The sequence below is a fragment of the Carassius auratus genome, chromosome 9 (genome assembly GCF_003368295.1).
Source record: "Carassius auratus strain Wakin chromosome 9, ASM336829v1, whole genome shotgun sequence".
Taxonomy (NCBI): domain Eukaryota; kingdom Metazoa; phylum Chordata; class Actinopteri; order Cypriniformes; family Cyprinidae; genus Carassius; species Carassius auratus.
In genome coordinates this window covers 32,892,950-32,907,624 of record NC_039251.1, presented here as the reverse complement: position 1 = coordinate 32,907,624, position 14,675 = coordinate 32,892,950, and the positions used below count along the sequence as shown (strand labels likewise).

The 14,675-nt window shown below is 42.5% G+C and overlaps 2 protein-coding genes across 3 annotated transcripts; both read left to right on the top strand.

Annotated features, from left to right (window-relative positions):
- The first annotated feature begins 556 nt into the window (after positions 1 to 556).
- Positions 557 to 4,068, top strand: LOC113109086 (serine/threonine-protein kinase pim-3-like). 2 transcript variants are annotated; one of them, XM_026272629.1, is made up of 7 exons: positions 557 to 664; positions 1,020 to 1,298; positions 1,457 to 1,539; positions 1,657 to 1,704; positions 1,779 to 2,151; positions 2,274 to 2,483; positions 3,875 to 4,068. In XM_026272629.1, exons 1-7 carry the CDS (start codon positions 640 to 642, stop codon positions 4,051 to 4,053), a joined length of 1,197 nt encoding a protein of 398 aa, XP_026128414.1. In that variant the 5' UTR covers positions 557 to 639; the 3' UTR covers positions 4,054 to 4,068. The 2 variants fall into 2 exon arrangements, with proteins under 2 accessions (XP_026128414.1, XP_026128415.1); XM_026272630.1 differs by lacking the exon at positions 3,875 to 4,068 and adding an exon at positions 2,532 to 3,260 and having other exon boundaries at positions 2,274 to 2,453.
- A 6,880-nt stretch (positions 4,069 to 10,948) lies between these two features.
- On the top strand, positions 10,949 to 14,607 carry LOC113109085 (serine/threonine-protein kinase pim-3-like). Its single transcript, XM_026272628.1, has 8 exons — positions 10,949 to 11,056; positions 11,412 to 11,494; positions 11,540 to 11,690; positions 11,849 to 11,931; positions 12,049 to 12,096; positions 12,171 to 12,543; positions 12,666 to 12,875; positions 14,375 to 14,607. The coding sequence occupies exons 1-8, from the start codon at positions 11,032 to 11,034 to the stop codon at positions 14,551 to 14,553; spliced, it is 1,152 nt and encodes a 383-aa protein (XP_026128413.1). The 5' UTR covers positions 10,949 to 11,031; the 3' UTR covers positions 14,554 to 14,607.
- The last annotated feature ends 68 nt before the right edge of the window (positions 14,608 to 14,675 follow it).

Below are 14,675 nucleotides of genomic sequence, written 5' to 3'. Positions count from 1 at the left end.
TGAAAACGTGTACAAATATTTATTCCGAAATCATATCATAACACGCGTCGCTATAGCAACTACAATTCGATTCACTTATGCTCGCCTGATGTCGCGTGCGCAAAAGCGCGAGCGCACACATTTATCTTATACATTGAATTTTTATATACTTTTTTATATTAACTTGTGAGATTTATTAATAAAGGCATAAATCAGTATATATCAGAGATGCTATAATGAGCTCTGGTTAAACTGAATTAGTTTATTAAGGTTTTCAATAGTTTTGAACTCACGCACGCGAATTGTTGTTGCTATAGCGACGCGTGTTATGATCTGATCGATATCTGCTGGTTGAGAGACGAGGCGACTTCAGAGACTTCTGGAGAACATTTTCTGTGCTGAGATTGTGATTTTCGACGGAGTTCAGAGAAGAGACTTTTATTTTAGGAGATCGGAGGATTTTTCTTTGAGTAGAGTTTTATTTTTGAAGGATTTCTGATTATTTCTGAGGAAAGACTTATTCTATTTTTCTCTTCTTATTTCAGATTTTTCTTTCTTTATGTTTTTCTTTCTTTCTTTCTGTAATTAATTAATTGATTAATTAATTACCTTTTTGTTGATTAATTTCTTGTTTTGATTGGAGTTTGGAGGAGTTTGTCAATGGCTCATTTGGGTGAAAGACGAGGTGAGTGTTTTAATTTAGTTTGTTTATTATTGGTATGTTATTATAGTATGATGTTGTTCATTGTGTTAATGAAGTGATGTGAAGAAATGTGTGCAGGTTAACTCATTTAATCACACATTTCTACCAGCTCACTGATCACATGTATTTTATTCCTTGTGTATGAAAATCAGTGTAATATGTGTTTAATTCTTTGACACAATTATAACGCTGGAAAATTATAGAGCTGCTCAAATGCAATTCAAGACAATTAAAATGTAAAGTAACCTAATTGGATGTGAGCAGTAACATTGGTGGTTGATTATTAATAAATGTTGCTAATAAAGGCTGTAAGTGTTTGATGTGTGTAATATTGCAGGCTCGGGCCGCTCCAGATCCAGGAGTGCTGCTGTCTCTCAGACGGATGATCAGGAGCTTGAGAGACGTGGCTCTGGTGACGGCGCTCAGGAACCGCTGCCAAACCCAAACCAGCCGCTGAGCCAAGAGCTGCCTGGATACATCGCACCTCTGCCTTCAGAGTTGGCCGTTTCTGTGTCCACAGATCAGCCTCACAGGAAGAGGAAGTGGCAGAGCGGCAGCCAGGAGGATGAGCATCCGTCTCCTTCATACAGAAGAGCTGCCAAACGCTCCCGCAGAGGTCAGATACACTCATATTAAACACCTGATTAAAGACTCACTCAATGATTAGTCACTGAAAATGTTCTTCAGCTGAATTACAGTAACGTTCTGTAACAGGTTTAGATGCTGCAGCATGTTTTCTGTTAAAGACGTTTCTTGTGATCTTGTGTGTTGCAGAAGCGTATGTGAAGGGCCCATTGCTGGGGCGAGGAGGATTCGGCTCTGTGTATGCTGGGACCCGCAGGTCTGATGGACTGCCAGTGAGACATTTTCTTACCTCCTGCAGTTAAACAGCTTTTAGAAATGTTGATGTCAGTAAATGTCCCTCACGGGTGATAATTAGGCAGCGTGGTTTACTGTGCTTCATCTGTCTACAGGTTGCCATCAAGTACGTCTCTAAACGAGGAACACAGAGACTGAGAGTTGTGAGTTGAGAGTGAATCTGTTGCTCTGTTTGGTCTGATTCAGCGCTGGATATAACGGAGCGTTTGTCCTGCAGGAAGGTCAGGGTCGGCTGCCGCTGGAGGTGGCGTTGATGACCCTGGTCAATTCGGCTCCTGCCTGCCCCAACGTCCTGAAGCTGCTGGAGTGGTTTGACCGTCCCAGACGCTACACCATGATCCTGGAGCGCCCGCTTCCTTGCCAAGATCTGGAGAGTTTCTGTGAGGAGAACGGACGCCTGGAGGAGAGTCTGGCCAAGAAAGTGCTGCTGCAGCTGATCACGGCGCTGAAACACTGCGAGAGCCGTGGAGTCCTGCACCGGGACGTCAAACCAGAGAACCTGCTGATCTCCACAGACTCACATGACATCAAGCTGCTGGACTTCGGCTGTGGAGATCTGCTGAAAGACTCGGCCTACAAACACTTTGCAGGTTGGTTTGATCTCCCTGCAGTGATCTGTGTTTGTTTGTGGACTTTTGATGATCGAGCGAAGGGAATCTGTTTGGACTGGGGCCTCTTCAGATGATGTTTGTGGTCTTGTTGGGTCTCTCAGGCACTCTTCAGTACGCCCCTCCTGAGTGGTTTCGGCATCACCGTTATCATGCGGGACCGGCTACGGTTTGGTCAGTGGGGGTGACGCTCTACAACATCCTGTGCAGCTGTTTCCCCTTCAGAGGCGCATTGAGGGTCACCTCCAAAAGCAGACTGCTCTTTCCTAGAGAGCTGTCGACAGGCAAGAGACAGAAATCAGGTCCAGATCCAGGTGAAGCGTGTGGTTTTGTGTTCCTGAACACTGTGTTGTGTGTAACAGAGTGCCGTCAGCTGATTCGCTGGTGCCTCAGTGCAGCGGCATCAGATCGGCCCAGTTTAGACGACATTGAGCGCCACCCCTGGTTACACTGAGCAGGTGGCCAGTGACACACACTTATCTGACTCACAGCAGTCATGGCTGGATTGTCTTGTTAGGATCAGACTAGATAAATGCTTCTGATTGTTTGTATAGGGTGAGCAGGAGTGACACAGGAAGTGCAGAGAACAGCTTCCTGATCACCTACAGAAAGAGCAGAGGATCATGGACTAATGGCCGCCACACAATGAAGGGTTTTGATCCTCTGCTCCAGTCTGTGAGGGGCTCTGTGTGGATGCTGGAGGAGTCTGAACACACAGCAGCTGAAACCTCAGCCCGACGGGCCACAGATCAATATGTGTAGTTTCTCCACAAATACAGTCGAGAGAAGGGAGAAAAGTGTCAAGAAGCAGAACAGGATCAGAAAGAGTCTGGGGCAGAGTGTTAACTAGCATAATGTATTCATGGAAAAAAGTCCACTTGGTGTTAGACAGAATTTAAGTCACCAAAAAATTAAGTAGTAATTCAAGTAGTCCCCACAATGTTTACGAAACAGAAATGTTGAAATTTTACACATTCAAAAGCAATGAATATAATTAAATCAAATTGTGACAAAATGTTAAAGAATGACTTTGCTTTGGCTCATTTTAACAAAGTAACATAAACAAGCAGGAAGCTTACTCCATTAGGCCATAGTCTCTGCTTTTTATTATTTAAATTTTTAGCTTAGTAACTAACTTCTGCTTTAAAATTATAATATAACAGACGTGTACTGGAGTTATTCATAAAGTGGTCTGGATTTTTTATTTTGTTTATTTAATTTTAAAAATGTCATAAAAAAATAGCAAAACCTAACTAAACAGTTCCATAAAACAGTAAACTGTTTACCCCCCGCCCCCCTCGACCGCCCGCCACACTGATGTTACTTAAAACAAATTTCCAATGTTGGCAGGTCGGCATTTGTACTCTTTTAGGTACATTCTTGTAACTTGATTTTTCTGTGTGTATTTTTGTTGTAATTTCATATTTTAAATAGTTTTGTATATATATATATATTTTGTTATTATTCAGCTACCATCAGAGCTGCTCAGACATTCTTCTAGATGTTGTCTATAAAGAAGGAGAAGCAGCCTTTCTCACTCTGTCACTAGTGTGCAGAAAGTTTTATGGCATCAGTTTTCAAAGAAGAGCTCACTTTACCTGGCTGGACATTATGAATATTTACAATTTTATTAACTGAACAAGTTTTTTTAAGATATTTAGAAAGTTTATTACATTACAGAGATTTTATTTATTTATTTTGGTAGGAATCGTTGACTGGAAGTCTGTCGGTCCAGATGTGAGGTGTGATGGCTGCAGATGCATCTACAAAAACACCACTGGATACTGTGGCCATGAAACGAAGGGGGTCTTCACAGCGTTCTGTTCAGACGAAGAGCTTGCTGGCTTCTGTTCTATAGACTGCTACTTCGGCATAAATGAATGAATGAATGAGTGGTTTATTTATTTATTTATTTTATTTGACTTGAATTGGCAACTGAAACTAAAATCTAAATAAATGTTTTAGTGGATAAAGCTGTGTCTGCTTCCTTTATTAAAAAGGTTAAGCATTATTCTTTGATAAAGCTTTGTCTGTTTGCTAAATTGGTTAATGTCACTTGACAGAGGTTAACTAAACTCTTATGACAATTTTTTTGTTTTGTCAACTATATATTTTTCTCTATCAGGCAGAAAGCCTCCAGAATTCTTAAAATAATTTGCAGATTTCCTCCCAGACCTTCTGGTTACAGTTGATAAGTTGCTAATCATGGGAGTTTTTAATATTCACGTTGACGATTCAAATGATTTACTGACCTAATAAACTCTTTTGGAGTCAAGCAAAATGTCACCGAGAAAAACTAACTTGGAAGTTTTTAGAATTGCATGGAAAAACAGTATGTCCAGCTATAGACAGGCTCTAAAAACTGCTGGGGCAGAGCATATACACAAACTCATTGAAAATAACCAAAACAATCCAAGGTTTTTATTTAACACAGTGGATAAATTAACAAATTACCAGATGACACCTGATTCAAATATTCCATCAACGTTTAATAGTAATGACTTTATGAATTTCTTCACTGATAAAATAGATAACATTTGAAATACAATAGCGAATGTAAATTCTACAGCCTCTAACACTTCAGTTTCATCCAATGCACCCAAAGATAAACTGCAGTGCCTACAAATATAGGACAATCACTGTAACTAAACCAACAACATGTTTATTAGATCCTGTACCCACTAAATTACTGAAAGAGTTGTTACCTGTAGCTGAAGAACCACTTCTCAATATCAATTACTCATCGTTATCTTTAGGTCACGTCCCAAAACCATTCAAGCTGGCGGTTATTAAGCCTCTTATTAAGAAACCAAAATTAGATCTTAGTGAACTGGCAAATTATAGGCCTATTTCAAATCTTCCATTTATGTCTAAAATTTTAGAAAAAGTTGTATCTGCTCAATTGAACTCCTTCCTGCAAAAAAAAAATTATCTGTATGAAGAATTTCAGTCAGGTTTCAGCCCCCACCATAGCACCGAAACTGCACTTGTTAAAATAACAAATGACCTGCTTCTTGCGACAGATCAAGGCTGCATCTCATTGCTAGTTTTACTTGATCTTAGTGCTACATTCAACACCATAGATCATGACATACTCATAGATCAATTACTAATCTATAGAGGCATTCAAGGGCAGGATCTTAGATCCTACCTGTCCGATCGCTACCATTTTCTTTATTTAAATGGGGAATCATCTCATTTATCACCAGTAAAATGTGGAGTGCCACAAGGATCCGTCCTAGATCCACTTATATTTTCAATATACATGTTGCCCCTTTGTAATATTATTAGAAAATACGGAATTAGCTTCCACTGTTATGCTGATGATACTCAGCTATATATCTCAATGAGACCAGATTCAACTTCTAAATTATCTAATATAACAGAGTGTGTTAAAAATGTAAAAGATTGGATGACCAATAATTTTATCCTATTAAATTTGGATAAGACAGAGATATTAAATATTGCAACAAAAACATGTACACAGAATCTTGTAATTACAATCTGCAACTAGACGGATGTACTGTTACTACCTCTACAGTCAAAAATCTGGGTGTTATATTAGAAAGCAACTTGTCTTTTGAAAATCATATTTCCCATGTTACAAAAATTGCATTCGTCCATCTTAGAAACATTGCCAAGCTTGGAAACATGTTGTCTGTTTCTGAAGCAGAAAAGCTAGTTCATATATTCATGACCTCTAGACTGGACTATTGTAATGCACTTCTAGGTGGTTGTCCTGCTTCTTCAATAAACAAGCTACAGGTAGTCCAAAATTCAGCAGCTAGAGTCCTTACCAGGTCAAGAAAATATGATCATATTACCCCAATTTTACAGTCTCTGCACTGGCTACCTATTGAGTTCCATATCAGTTACAAATTATCATTACTTACCTATAAGGCCCTAAATGGTTTAGCTCCTGCGTACCTAACTAGCCTTATACCACGTTATAATTCGTCACGCTCCCTAAGGTCATAAAACGCTGGACTTTCGGTAGTTCCTAGGATAGCATAGTCCACTAAAGGAGGTAGAGCTTTTACATATTTCGCTACCAAACTCTGGAATAGCCTTCCTGATAATGTTCGGGGTTCAGACACACTCTCTCTGTTTAAATCTATATATTAAAAATGCATCTCTTTCGCCAAGCATTCGAATAATGCAGCTCTTAAATTGTGAGTGTAGTTGCATCTGATCAAATGCGCATTCTTATTCTTCAGCTTGGGTTAAACTAATTTATTTTATTTTGTTGGAAAAGCAGCTATGCTAATGATGTCTCTATTTGTTTCTATGTTTTGCTACGGGATGTAGGATTTACACAAGCTCCAGTCTGGATCCAGAACACCTGAGAAGAGATGATGCTGACCCTGATGCTTATCCTGAATCAACAAACAGAACTAACAAATATTGCTACAAGTGTGACTGCATCATAATAATTGCTGTTAATAATATTCACCGTCTGGCTGACTACGTCTTGTATTAATTTTTCTGAAAAATCCTGTCATACGCGCACAAACTGACAGTCATCACTTATAAGCTACTACTAAATATTGTAGAAACGTTATTTCCTTTAAAGTTGCTTTGTAATGATTTGTATTGTACAAAGCACAAAAAAAAAATAATTGAATTTAATTGAAAAGGCCCCCACCTTTCATTTCACCAATGAGAAACCTTTTAGCATGTGTCCTTACTTTTGTTTCACCAATGACAAACCTTTTGGCATGTTCCCCGCCTTTCGTTTGACTAATGAGAAACCTATTGGCATGTTCCCCGCCTTTCGTTTCACCAAAGAGAAACCTTTTGGCACGTTCCCCGCCTTTCGTTTCACCAATGAGAAACCTTTCGGCACGTTCCCCGCCTTTGTTTCACCAATGAGAAACCTTTTGGCGTGTTCCCCGCCTTTCGTTTCACCAATGAGAAACCTTTTGGCGTGTTCCCCGCCTTTCGTTTGACTAATGAGAAACCTTTTGGCATGTTCCCCGCCTTTTGGCGTGCCCATTGCTCCTACCTGCATGTAGCTTTTAAATGGTTTTGACTAGGTCCTGAGCTGTGTTTAACAAGAGATTATAAATAATCATACTCTTAATGTCATGATTCTGCCCTCGTGTCCTTGATTTTTCCTAGCCTTGAGGCAGGATCATGACAGACCCATGTTTTGTGTACAAGCACATGGCCTTGCCTTTGGGCCATGTGCTTGTGTTGTCTCGTTCCCTTGCCCCGCCCCCCTTGTTAACCTAGTCGTGTCGTGATTGCTATCTGTGCCACCTGTCGTGTCTTAATTGTTCCCCTATTTAGCTTTCCTAGTGTGCTCTGTCTTACGTCGGTTCATTGTGTTCCTCACCTGTGATTATACCCTGGTAACCCCTTTGAGATATTGTGTCCTGTATAACCGTGAGTGTTTATTTGTAGTTAGTGTTCTCTAGTTTTGAGTCTTTGTTTATCTTGTCTAATCAGTCCTGTTTAGTTATTTTGTATCTGCCCTAGTCCTTGTTTTCCCCCTCGTGGGTTTTTGTTTTCCCTTTTTGTAAATAAACCCTTTTGTGTTGAGAATCCTGTCTGCACTTGAGTTCCTCCCTTGTCAACCCTGACAGAATGAACCGACCAAAAGGGAACTCAGCAGACAGGAGGCAATGCTGGATGTCATCAGCCAGCAAGCGGGATGGTTTTGAGGGCTCTCGCCTAGTGGTGTTCCGGGGGACCAGGGGAGGTCGCTCCGGAGCAAGCGGTCGAGACGAGGAGCCACAGAGGTCCCCTCCACCTACCCACCTGCCAACGATTCCAGAGGGTCGTGTCCTGGCCGTGGCAACCCTGGGGGATCAGGCAAGTCCCCCCCAGAGCCCCGAGGCGCCTTCCACAGCCTGCAGTCTCCCCATGAAGCGAGGGAGACGATTGTCATGGGAGTCAGCCTCGGAGGCGTCGGCGTCAGAGTCTGCCCTGCCCGAGACCAAACTTCCCCAACCCGTCTCTGTCCCAGCGGTGACCTCTGCACCGCGGCCTAGAAGGAAGAGGAAGAAGGGGTCTCCCGGTCCTGCGACTTTGTCACCTCCTGCAGCGGTGAGCGTGCCCGTGCCAGCAGCGGAGAGAGCTGGCGTGCCCGTGCCAGCAGCGGAGAGAGCTGGCGTGCCCGTGCCAGCAGCGGAGAGAGCTGGCGTGCCCGTGCCAGCAGCGGTGAGCGCTGGCGTGCCCGTGCCAGCAGCGGTGAGAGCTGGCGTGCCCGTGCCAGCAGCGGAGAGAGCTGGCGTGCCCGTGCCAGCAGCGGTGAGCGTGCCCGAGCCAGCAGCGGTGAGCGTGCCCGAGCCAGCAGTGGTGAGCGTGCCCGAGCCAGCAGCGGTGAGCGCTGGCGTGCCCGAGCCGGCGAAGAGGAGAGCTGTATGCAAGTCTGCAGTCGTGAGAGCGGAGGAGAGTGCCGCGGCCGACTCTGCAGCAAAGACTCTAGTACAGTCTGTCTCATCTCGTAAGGAGATGCCAATTATCCTAGCTGCTAAAGCCTTTTCAGATTATTTGTCTAGTCTTGTCCGGATCCTAGAAGTCCCCGTCAGTCCTGTCTTGTCCCCAGACCCTGTCCCCAGAAATCCCGAGTGTCCTGCCGTTGTCTCCCCGTGTCCCATATATGTCGTCTCCCCGTGTCCCGTGAGTGTTGCCCCGTGTCCTGCTGATGTAGTCATGTGTCCTGTTGATGTTGCCCCGTGTCCTGTAGGTGTCCCGTGTCCTGTTGTCCCCCCGTGTCCAGTAGATGTTGTCCCCCCGTGTCCAGCTGTCGTCTCCCCGCGTCCCGTAAGTCTTGCCCCGCGTCCCATAAGTGTTGCCCCGCGTCCCTTGTCTGCTCCTGTCATGTCCCCTGTCAGTTGTCCCGAGACCCCTCCCCGCCCCTCACCACCCAGACCTGCCCGTACCCCCCGTCGTCAGCCTTCGTCCTGTCCTCCTAAGATTCCTACCCTACCCACCCGCCCTGGTCTGTCCCCCATGAACTTTGTGGTCCCGCCCCCTCCCCTTCCCTGTTTGTTTTTTTTTTATTTGTCACCCTAACCCTGCCGTTGTGTACTCATGTTTGCCTTTGTTGTTATTTGTCATGTCTTGTTGGTTTGTGTCTGTGTCCCAGTCTGTCATGTCAGTCATGTCCCGTGTTTGATGTTCCCTTGAGGAGTGTCTGGAAGCCGCTCCTTAAGGGAGGGGTTCTGTCATGATTCTGCCCTCGTGTCCTTGATTTTTCCTAGCCTTGAGGCAGGATCATGACAGACCCATGTTTTGTGTACAAGCACATGGCCTTGCCTTTGGGCCATGTGCTTGTGTTGTCTCGTTCCCTTGCCCCGTCCCCCTTGTTAACCTAGTCGTGTCGTGATTGCTATCTGTGCCACCTGTCGTGTCTTAATTGTTCCCCTATTTAGCTTTCCTAGTGTGCTCTGTCTTACGTCGGTTCATTGTGTTCCTCACCTGTGATTATACCCTGGTAACCCCTTTGAGATATTGTGTCCTGTATAACCGTGAGTGTTTATTTGTAGTTAGTGTTCTCTAGTTTTGAGTCTTTGTTTATCTTGTCTAATCAGTCCTGTTTAGTTATTTTGTATCTGCCCTAGTCCTTGTTTTCCCCCTCGTGGGTTTTTGTTTTCCCTTTTTGTAAATAAACCCTTTTGTGTTGAGAATCCTGTCTGCACTTGAGTTCCTCCCTTGTCAACCCTGACACTTAAAAGCTATAACCACAAATAAGTAAATATATTAAACTTGTTCTTATGAATATTCATGAGATGATCCAACATATTAAAAGTTGTATCATAATGCAGTCCTTATAATGCTTTAAGAATACCCTTATAATGTATAATATGGGCTTCATAGAAAGTGTTAATACAAAAATACTTGAACAGAACAGAATGAAATGGTATAATTCCAGGGCCTGAACAATTAAATCTATTTAATTATTAGGGTTATGTAGCTACCCATAACTGCATAAAAATAAATAATGTGAAAAAAATTATGTAACTATAAATATATCCTAATATAGCCCAAATGTGGCCCATCTGGGACCCACAAATAAACAATAATGGGCAGCCTAACTGGGTCCACAACTGTATCCAAGCTGGGCACACATTCAGCCCATCAAAGTCCCCACTCTGAGCCCATGCCCAGTTGACACCCACATAGCCCAGATAAATCCCATGCGGGAGAAAGACAATATCTATTAATATTTTTTTTTTAACCATTTCTGAGCACTTTATGGTTAGGAATTATTCACAACAATATTCTACAACAACATTACGTTATATCTCAAGGTTTTAGTTGAAAACGTGTACAAATATTTATGCCGAAATCATATCATAACACGCGTCGCTATAGCAACTACAATTCGATTCACTTATGCTCGCCTTTTTTATCTTATACATTGAATTTTTATATACTTTTTATATTAACTTGTGAGATTTATTAATAAAGGCATAAATCAGTATATATCAGAGATGCTATAATGAGCTCTGGTTAAACTGAATTAGAGTTTATTAAGGTTTTCAATAGTTTTGAACTCACGCACGCGAATTGTAGTTGCTATAGCGACGCGTGTTATGATCTGATCGATATCTGCTGGTTGAGAGACGAGGCGACTTCAGAGACTTCTGGAGAACATTTTCTGTGCTGAGATTGTGATTTTCGACGGAGTTCAGAGAAGAGACTTTTATTTTAGGAGAGCGGAGGATTTTTCTTTGAGTAGAGTTTTATTTTTGAAGGATTTCTGATTATTTCTGAGGAAAGACTAATTCTATTTTTCTCTTCTTATTTCAGATTTTTCTTTCTTTCTTTCTGTAATTAATTAATTGATTAATTAATTACCTTTTTGTTGATTAATTTCTTGTTTTGATTGGAGTTTGGAGGAGTTTGTCAATGGCTCATTTGGGTGAAAGACGAGGTGAGTGTTTTAATTTAGTTTGTTTATTATTGATATGTTATTATAGTACGATGTTGTTCATTGTGTTAATGAAGTGATGTGAAGAAATGTGTGCAGGTTAACTCATTTAATCACACATTTATACCAGCTCACTGATCACATGTATTTTATTCCTTGTGTATGAAAATCAGTGAAATATGTGTTTAATTCGTTGACACAATTATAATGCTGGAAAATTATAGAGCTGCTCAAATGCAATTCAAGACAATTAAAATGTAAAGTAACCTAATTGGATGTGAGCAGTACCATTGGTGGTTGATTATTAATAAATGTTGCTAATAAAGGCTGTAAGTGTTTGATGTGTGTAATATTGCAGGCTCGGGCCGCTCCAGATCCAGGAGTGCTGCTGTCTCTCAGACGGATGATCAGGAGCTTGAGAGACGTGGCTCTGGTGACGGCGCTCAGTAACCGCTGCCAAACCCAAACCAGCCGCTGAGCCAAGAGCTGCCTGGATACATCGCACCTCTGCCTTCAGAGTTGGCCGTTTCTGTGTCCACAGATCAGCCTCACAGGAAGAGGAAGTGGCAGAGCGGCAGCCAGGAGGATGAGCATCCGTCTCCTTCATACAGAAGAGCTGCCAAACGCTCCCGCAGAGGTCAGATACACTCATATTAAACACCTGATTAAAGACTCACTCAATGATTACTCACTGAAAATGTTCTTCAGCTGAATTACAGAAACGTTCTGTAACAGGTTTAGATGCTGCAGGATGTTTTCTGTTAAAGACGTTTCTTGTGATCTTGTGTGTTGCAGAAGCGTATGTGAAGGGCCCATTGCTGGGGCGAGGAGGATTCGGCTCTGTGTATGCTGGGACCCGCAGGTCTGATGGACTGCCAGTGAGACATTTTCTTACCTCCTGCATTTAAACAGCTTTTAGAAATGTTGATGTCAGTAAATGTCCCTCATGGGTGATAATTAGGCAGCGTGGTTTACTGTGCTTCATCTGTCTACAGGTTGCCATCAAGTACGTCTCTAAACGAGGAACACAGAGACTGAGAGTTGTGAGTTGAGAGTGAATCTGTTGCTCTGTTTGGTCTGATTCAGCGCTGGATATAACGGAGCGTTTGTCCTGCAGGAAGGTCAGGGTCGGCTGCCGCTGGAGGTGGCGTTGATGACCCTGGTCAATTCGGCTCCTGCCTGCCCCAACGTCCTGAAGCTGCTGGAGTGGTTTGACCGTCCCAGACGCTACACCATGATCCTGGAGCGCCCGCTTCCTTGCCAAGATCTGGAGAGTTTCTGTGAGGAGAACGGACGCCTGGAGGAGAGTCTGGCCAAGAAAGTGCTGCTGCAGCTGATCACGGCGCTGAAACACTGCGAGAGCCGTGGAGTCCTGCACCGGGACGTCAAACCAGAGAACCTGCTGATCTCCACAGACTCACATGACATCAAGCTGCTGGACTTCGGCTGTGGAGATCTGCTGAAAGACTCGGCCTACAAACACTTTGCAGGTTGGTTTGATCTCCCTGCAGTGATCTGTGTTTGTTTGTGGACTTTTGATGATCGAGCGAAGGGAATCTGTTTGGACTGGGGCCTCTTCAGATGATGTTTGTGGTCTTGTTGGGTCTCTCAGGCACTCTTCAGTACGCCCCTCCTGAGTGGTTTCGGCATCACCGTTATCATGCGGGACCGGCTACGGTTTGGTCAGTGGGGGTGACGCTCTACAACATCCTGTGCAGCTGTTTCCCCTTCAGAGGCGCATTGAGGGTCACCTCCAAAAGCAGACTGCTCTTTCCTAGAGAGCTGTCAACAGGCAAGAGACAGAAATCAGGTCCAGATCCAGGTGAAGCGTGTGGTTTTGTGTTCCTGAACACTGTGTTGTGTGTAACAGAGTGCCGTCAGCTGATTCGCTGGTGCCTCAGTGCAGCGGCATCAGATCGGCCCAGTTTAGACGACATTGAGCGCCACCCCTGGTTACACTGAGCAGGTGGCCAGTGACACACACTTATCTGACTCACAGCAGTCATGGCTGGATTGTCTTGTGAGGATCAGACTAGATAAATGCTTCTGATTGTTTGTATAGGGTGAGCAGGAGTGACACAGGAAGTGCAGAGAACAGCTTCCTGATCACCTACAGAAAGAGCAGAGGATCATGGACTAATGGCCGCCACACAATGAAGGGTTTTGATCCTCTGCTCCAGTCTGTGAGGGGCTCTGTGTGGATGCTGGAGGAGTCTGAACACACAGCAGCTGAAACCTCAGCCCGACGGGCCACAGATCAATATGTGTAGTTTCTCCACAAATACAGTCGAGAGAATGGAGAAAAGTGTCAAGAAGCAGAACAGGATCAGAAAGAGTCTGGGGCAGAGTGTTAACTAGCATAATGTATTCATGGAAAAAAGTCCACTTGGTGTTAGACAGAATTTAAGTCACCAAAATATTAAGTAGTAATTCAAGTAGTCCCCACAATGTTTACGAAACAGAAATGTTGAAATTTTACACATTCAAAAAGCAATGAATATAATTAAATCAAATTGTGACAAAATGTTAAAGAATGACTTTGCTTTGGCTCATTTTAACAAAGTAACATAAACAAGCAGGAAGCTTACTCCATTAGGCCATAGTCTCTGCTTTTTATTATTTTCATTTTTAGCTTAGTAACTTTAACTTCTGCTTTAAAAGGCTTATTTTTGTTTTAAGATTACAATGTGATTTGTGATTTTAACCCTTTTTTTGCACATAATACATGCTTACATTCACTTTATTTGTTTATAAAAAAAAATTCAAAAAGAGTTTTTCATAAAGTGTACTCGACTTTTTATTTTATTTTTTAAAATGTAATAAAAAAATAGCAAAACCTAACTAAACAGTTACATAAAACAGTAAACTGTTTACCCCCCGCCCCCCTCGACCGCCCGCCACACTGATGTTACTTAAAACAAATTTCCAAGGTTGGCAGGTCGGCATTTGTACTCTTTTAGGTACATTCGTGTAACTTGATTTTTCTGTGTGTATTTTAGTTTTAATTTCATATTTTAAATAGTTTTATATATATATATATATATATATATAATTTTTTTTTTCTGTTATTATTCAGCTACCATCAGAGCTGCTCAGACATTCTTCTAGATGTTGTCTATAAAGAAGGAGAAGGAGCCTTTCTCACTCTGTCACTAGTGTGCAGAAAGTTTTATGGCATCAGTTTTCAAAGAAGAGCTCACTTTACCTGGCTGGACATTATGTATATTTACACTTTTCTTAACTGAACAAGTTTTTTTAAGATATTTAGAAAGTTTATTACATTAATTCAGAGATTTTATTTACATGTATTTATTTTGGTAGGAATCGTTGACTGGAAGTCTGTCGGTCCAGATGTGAGGTGTGAGGGCTGCAGATGCATCTACAAAAACACCACTGGATACTGTGGCCATGAAACGAAGGGGGTCTTCACAGCGTTCTGTTCAGAAGAAGAGCTTGCTGGCTTCTGTTCTATAGACTGCTACTTCCGCATAAATGAATGAATGAATGAATGAGTGGTTTATTTATTTATTTATTTTATTTGACTTGAATTGGCAACTGAAACTAAAATCTAAATAAATGTTTTAGTGGATAAAGCTTTGTCTGTTTCCTTTATTAAAAAGGT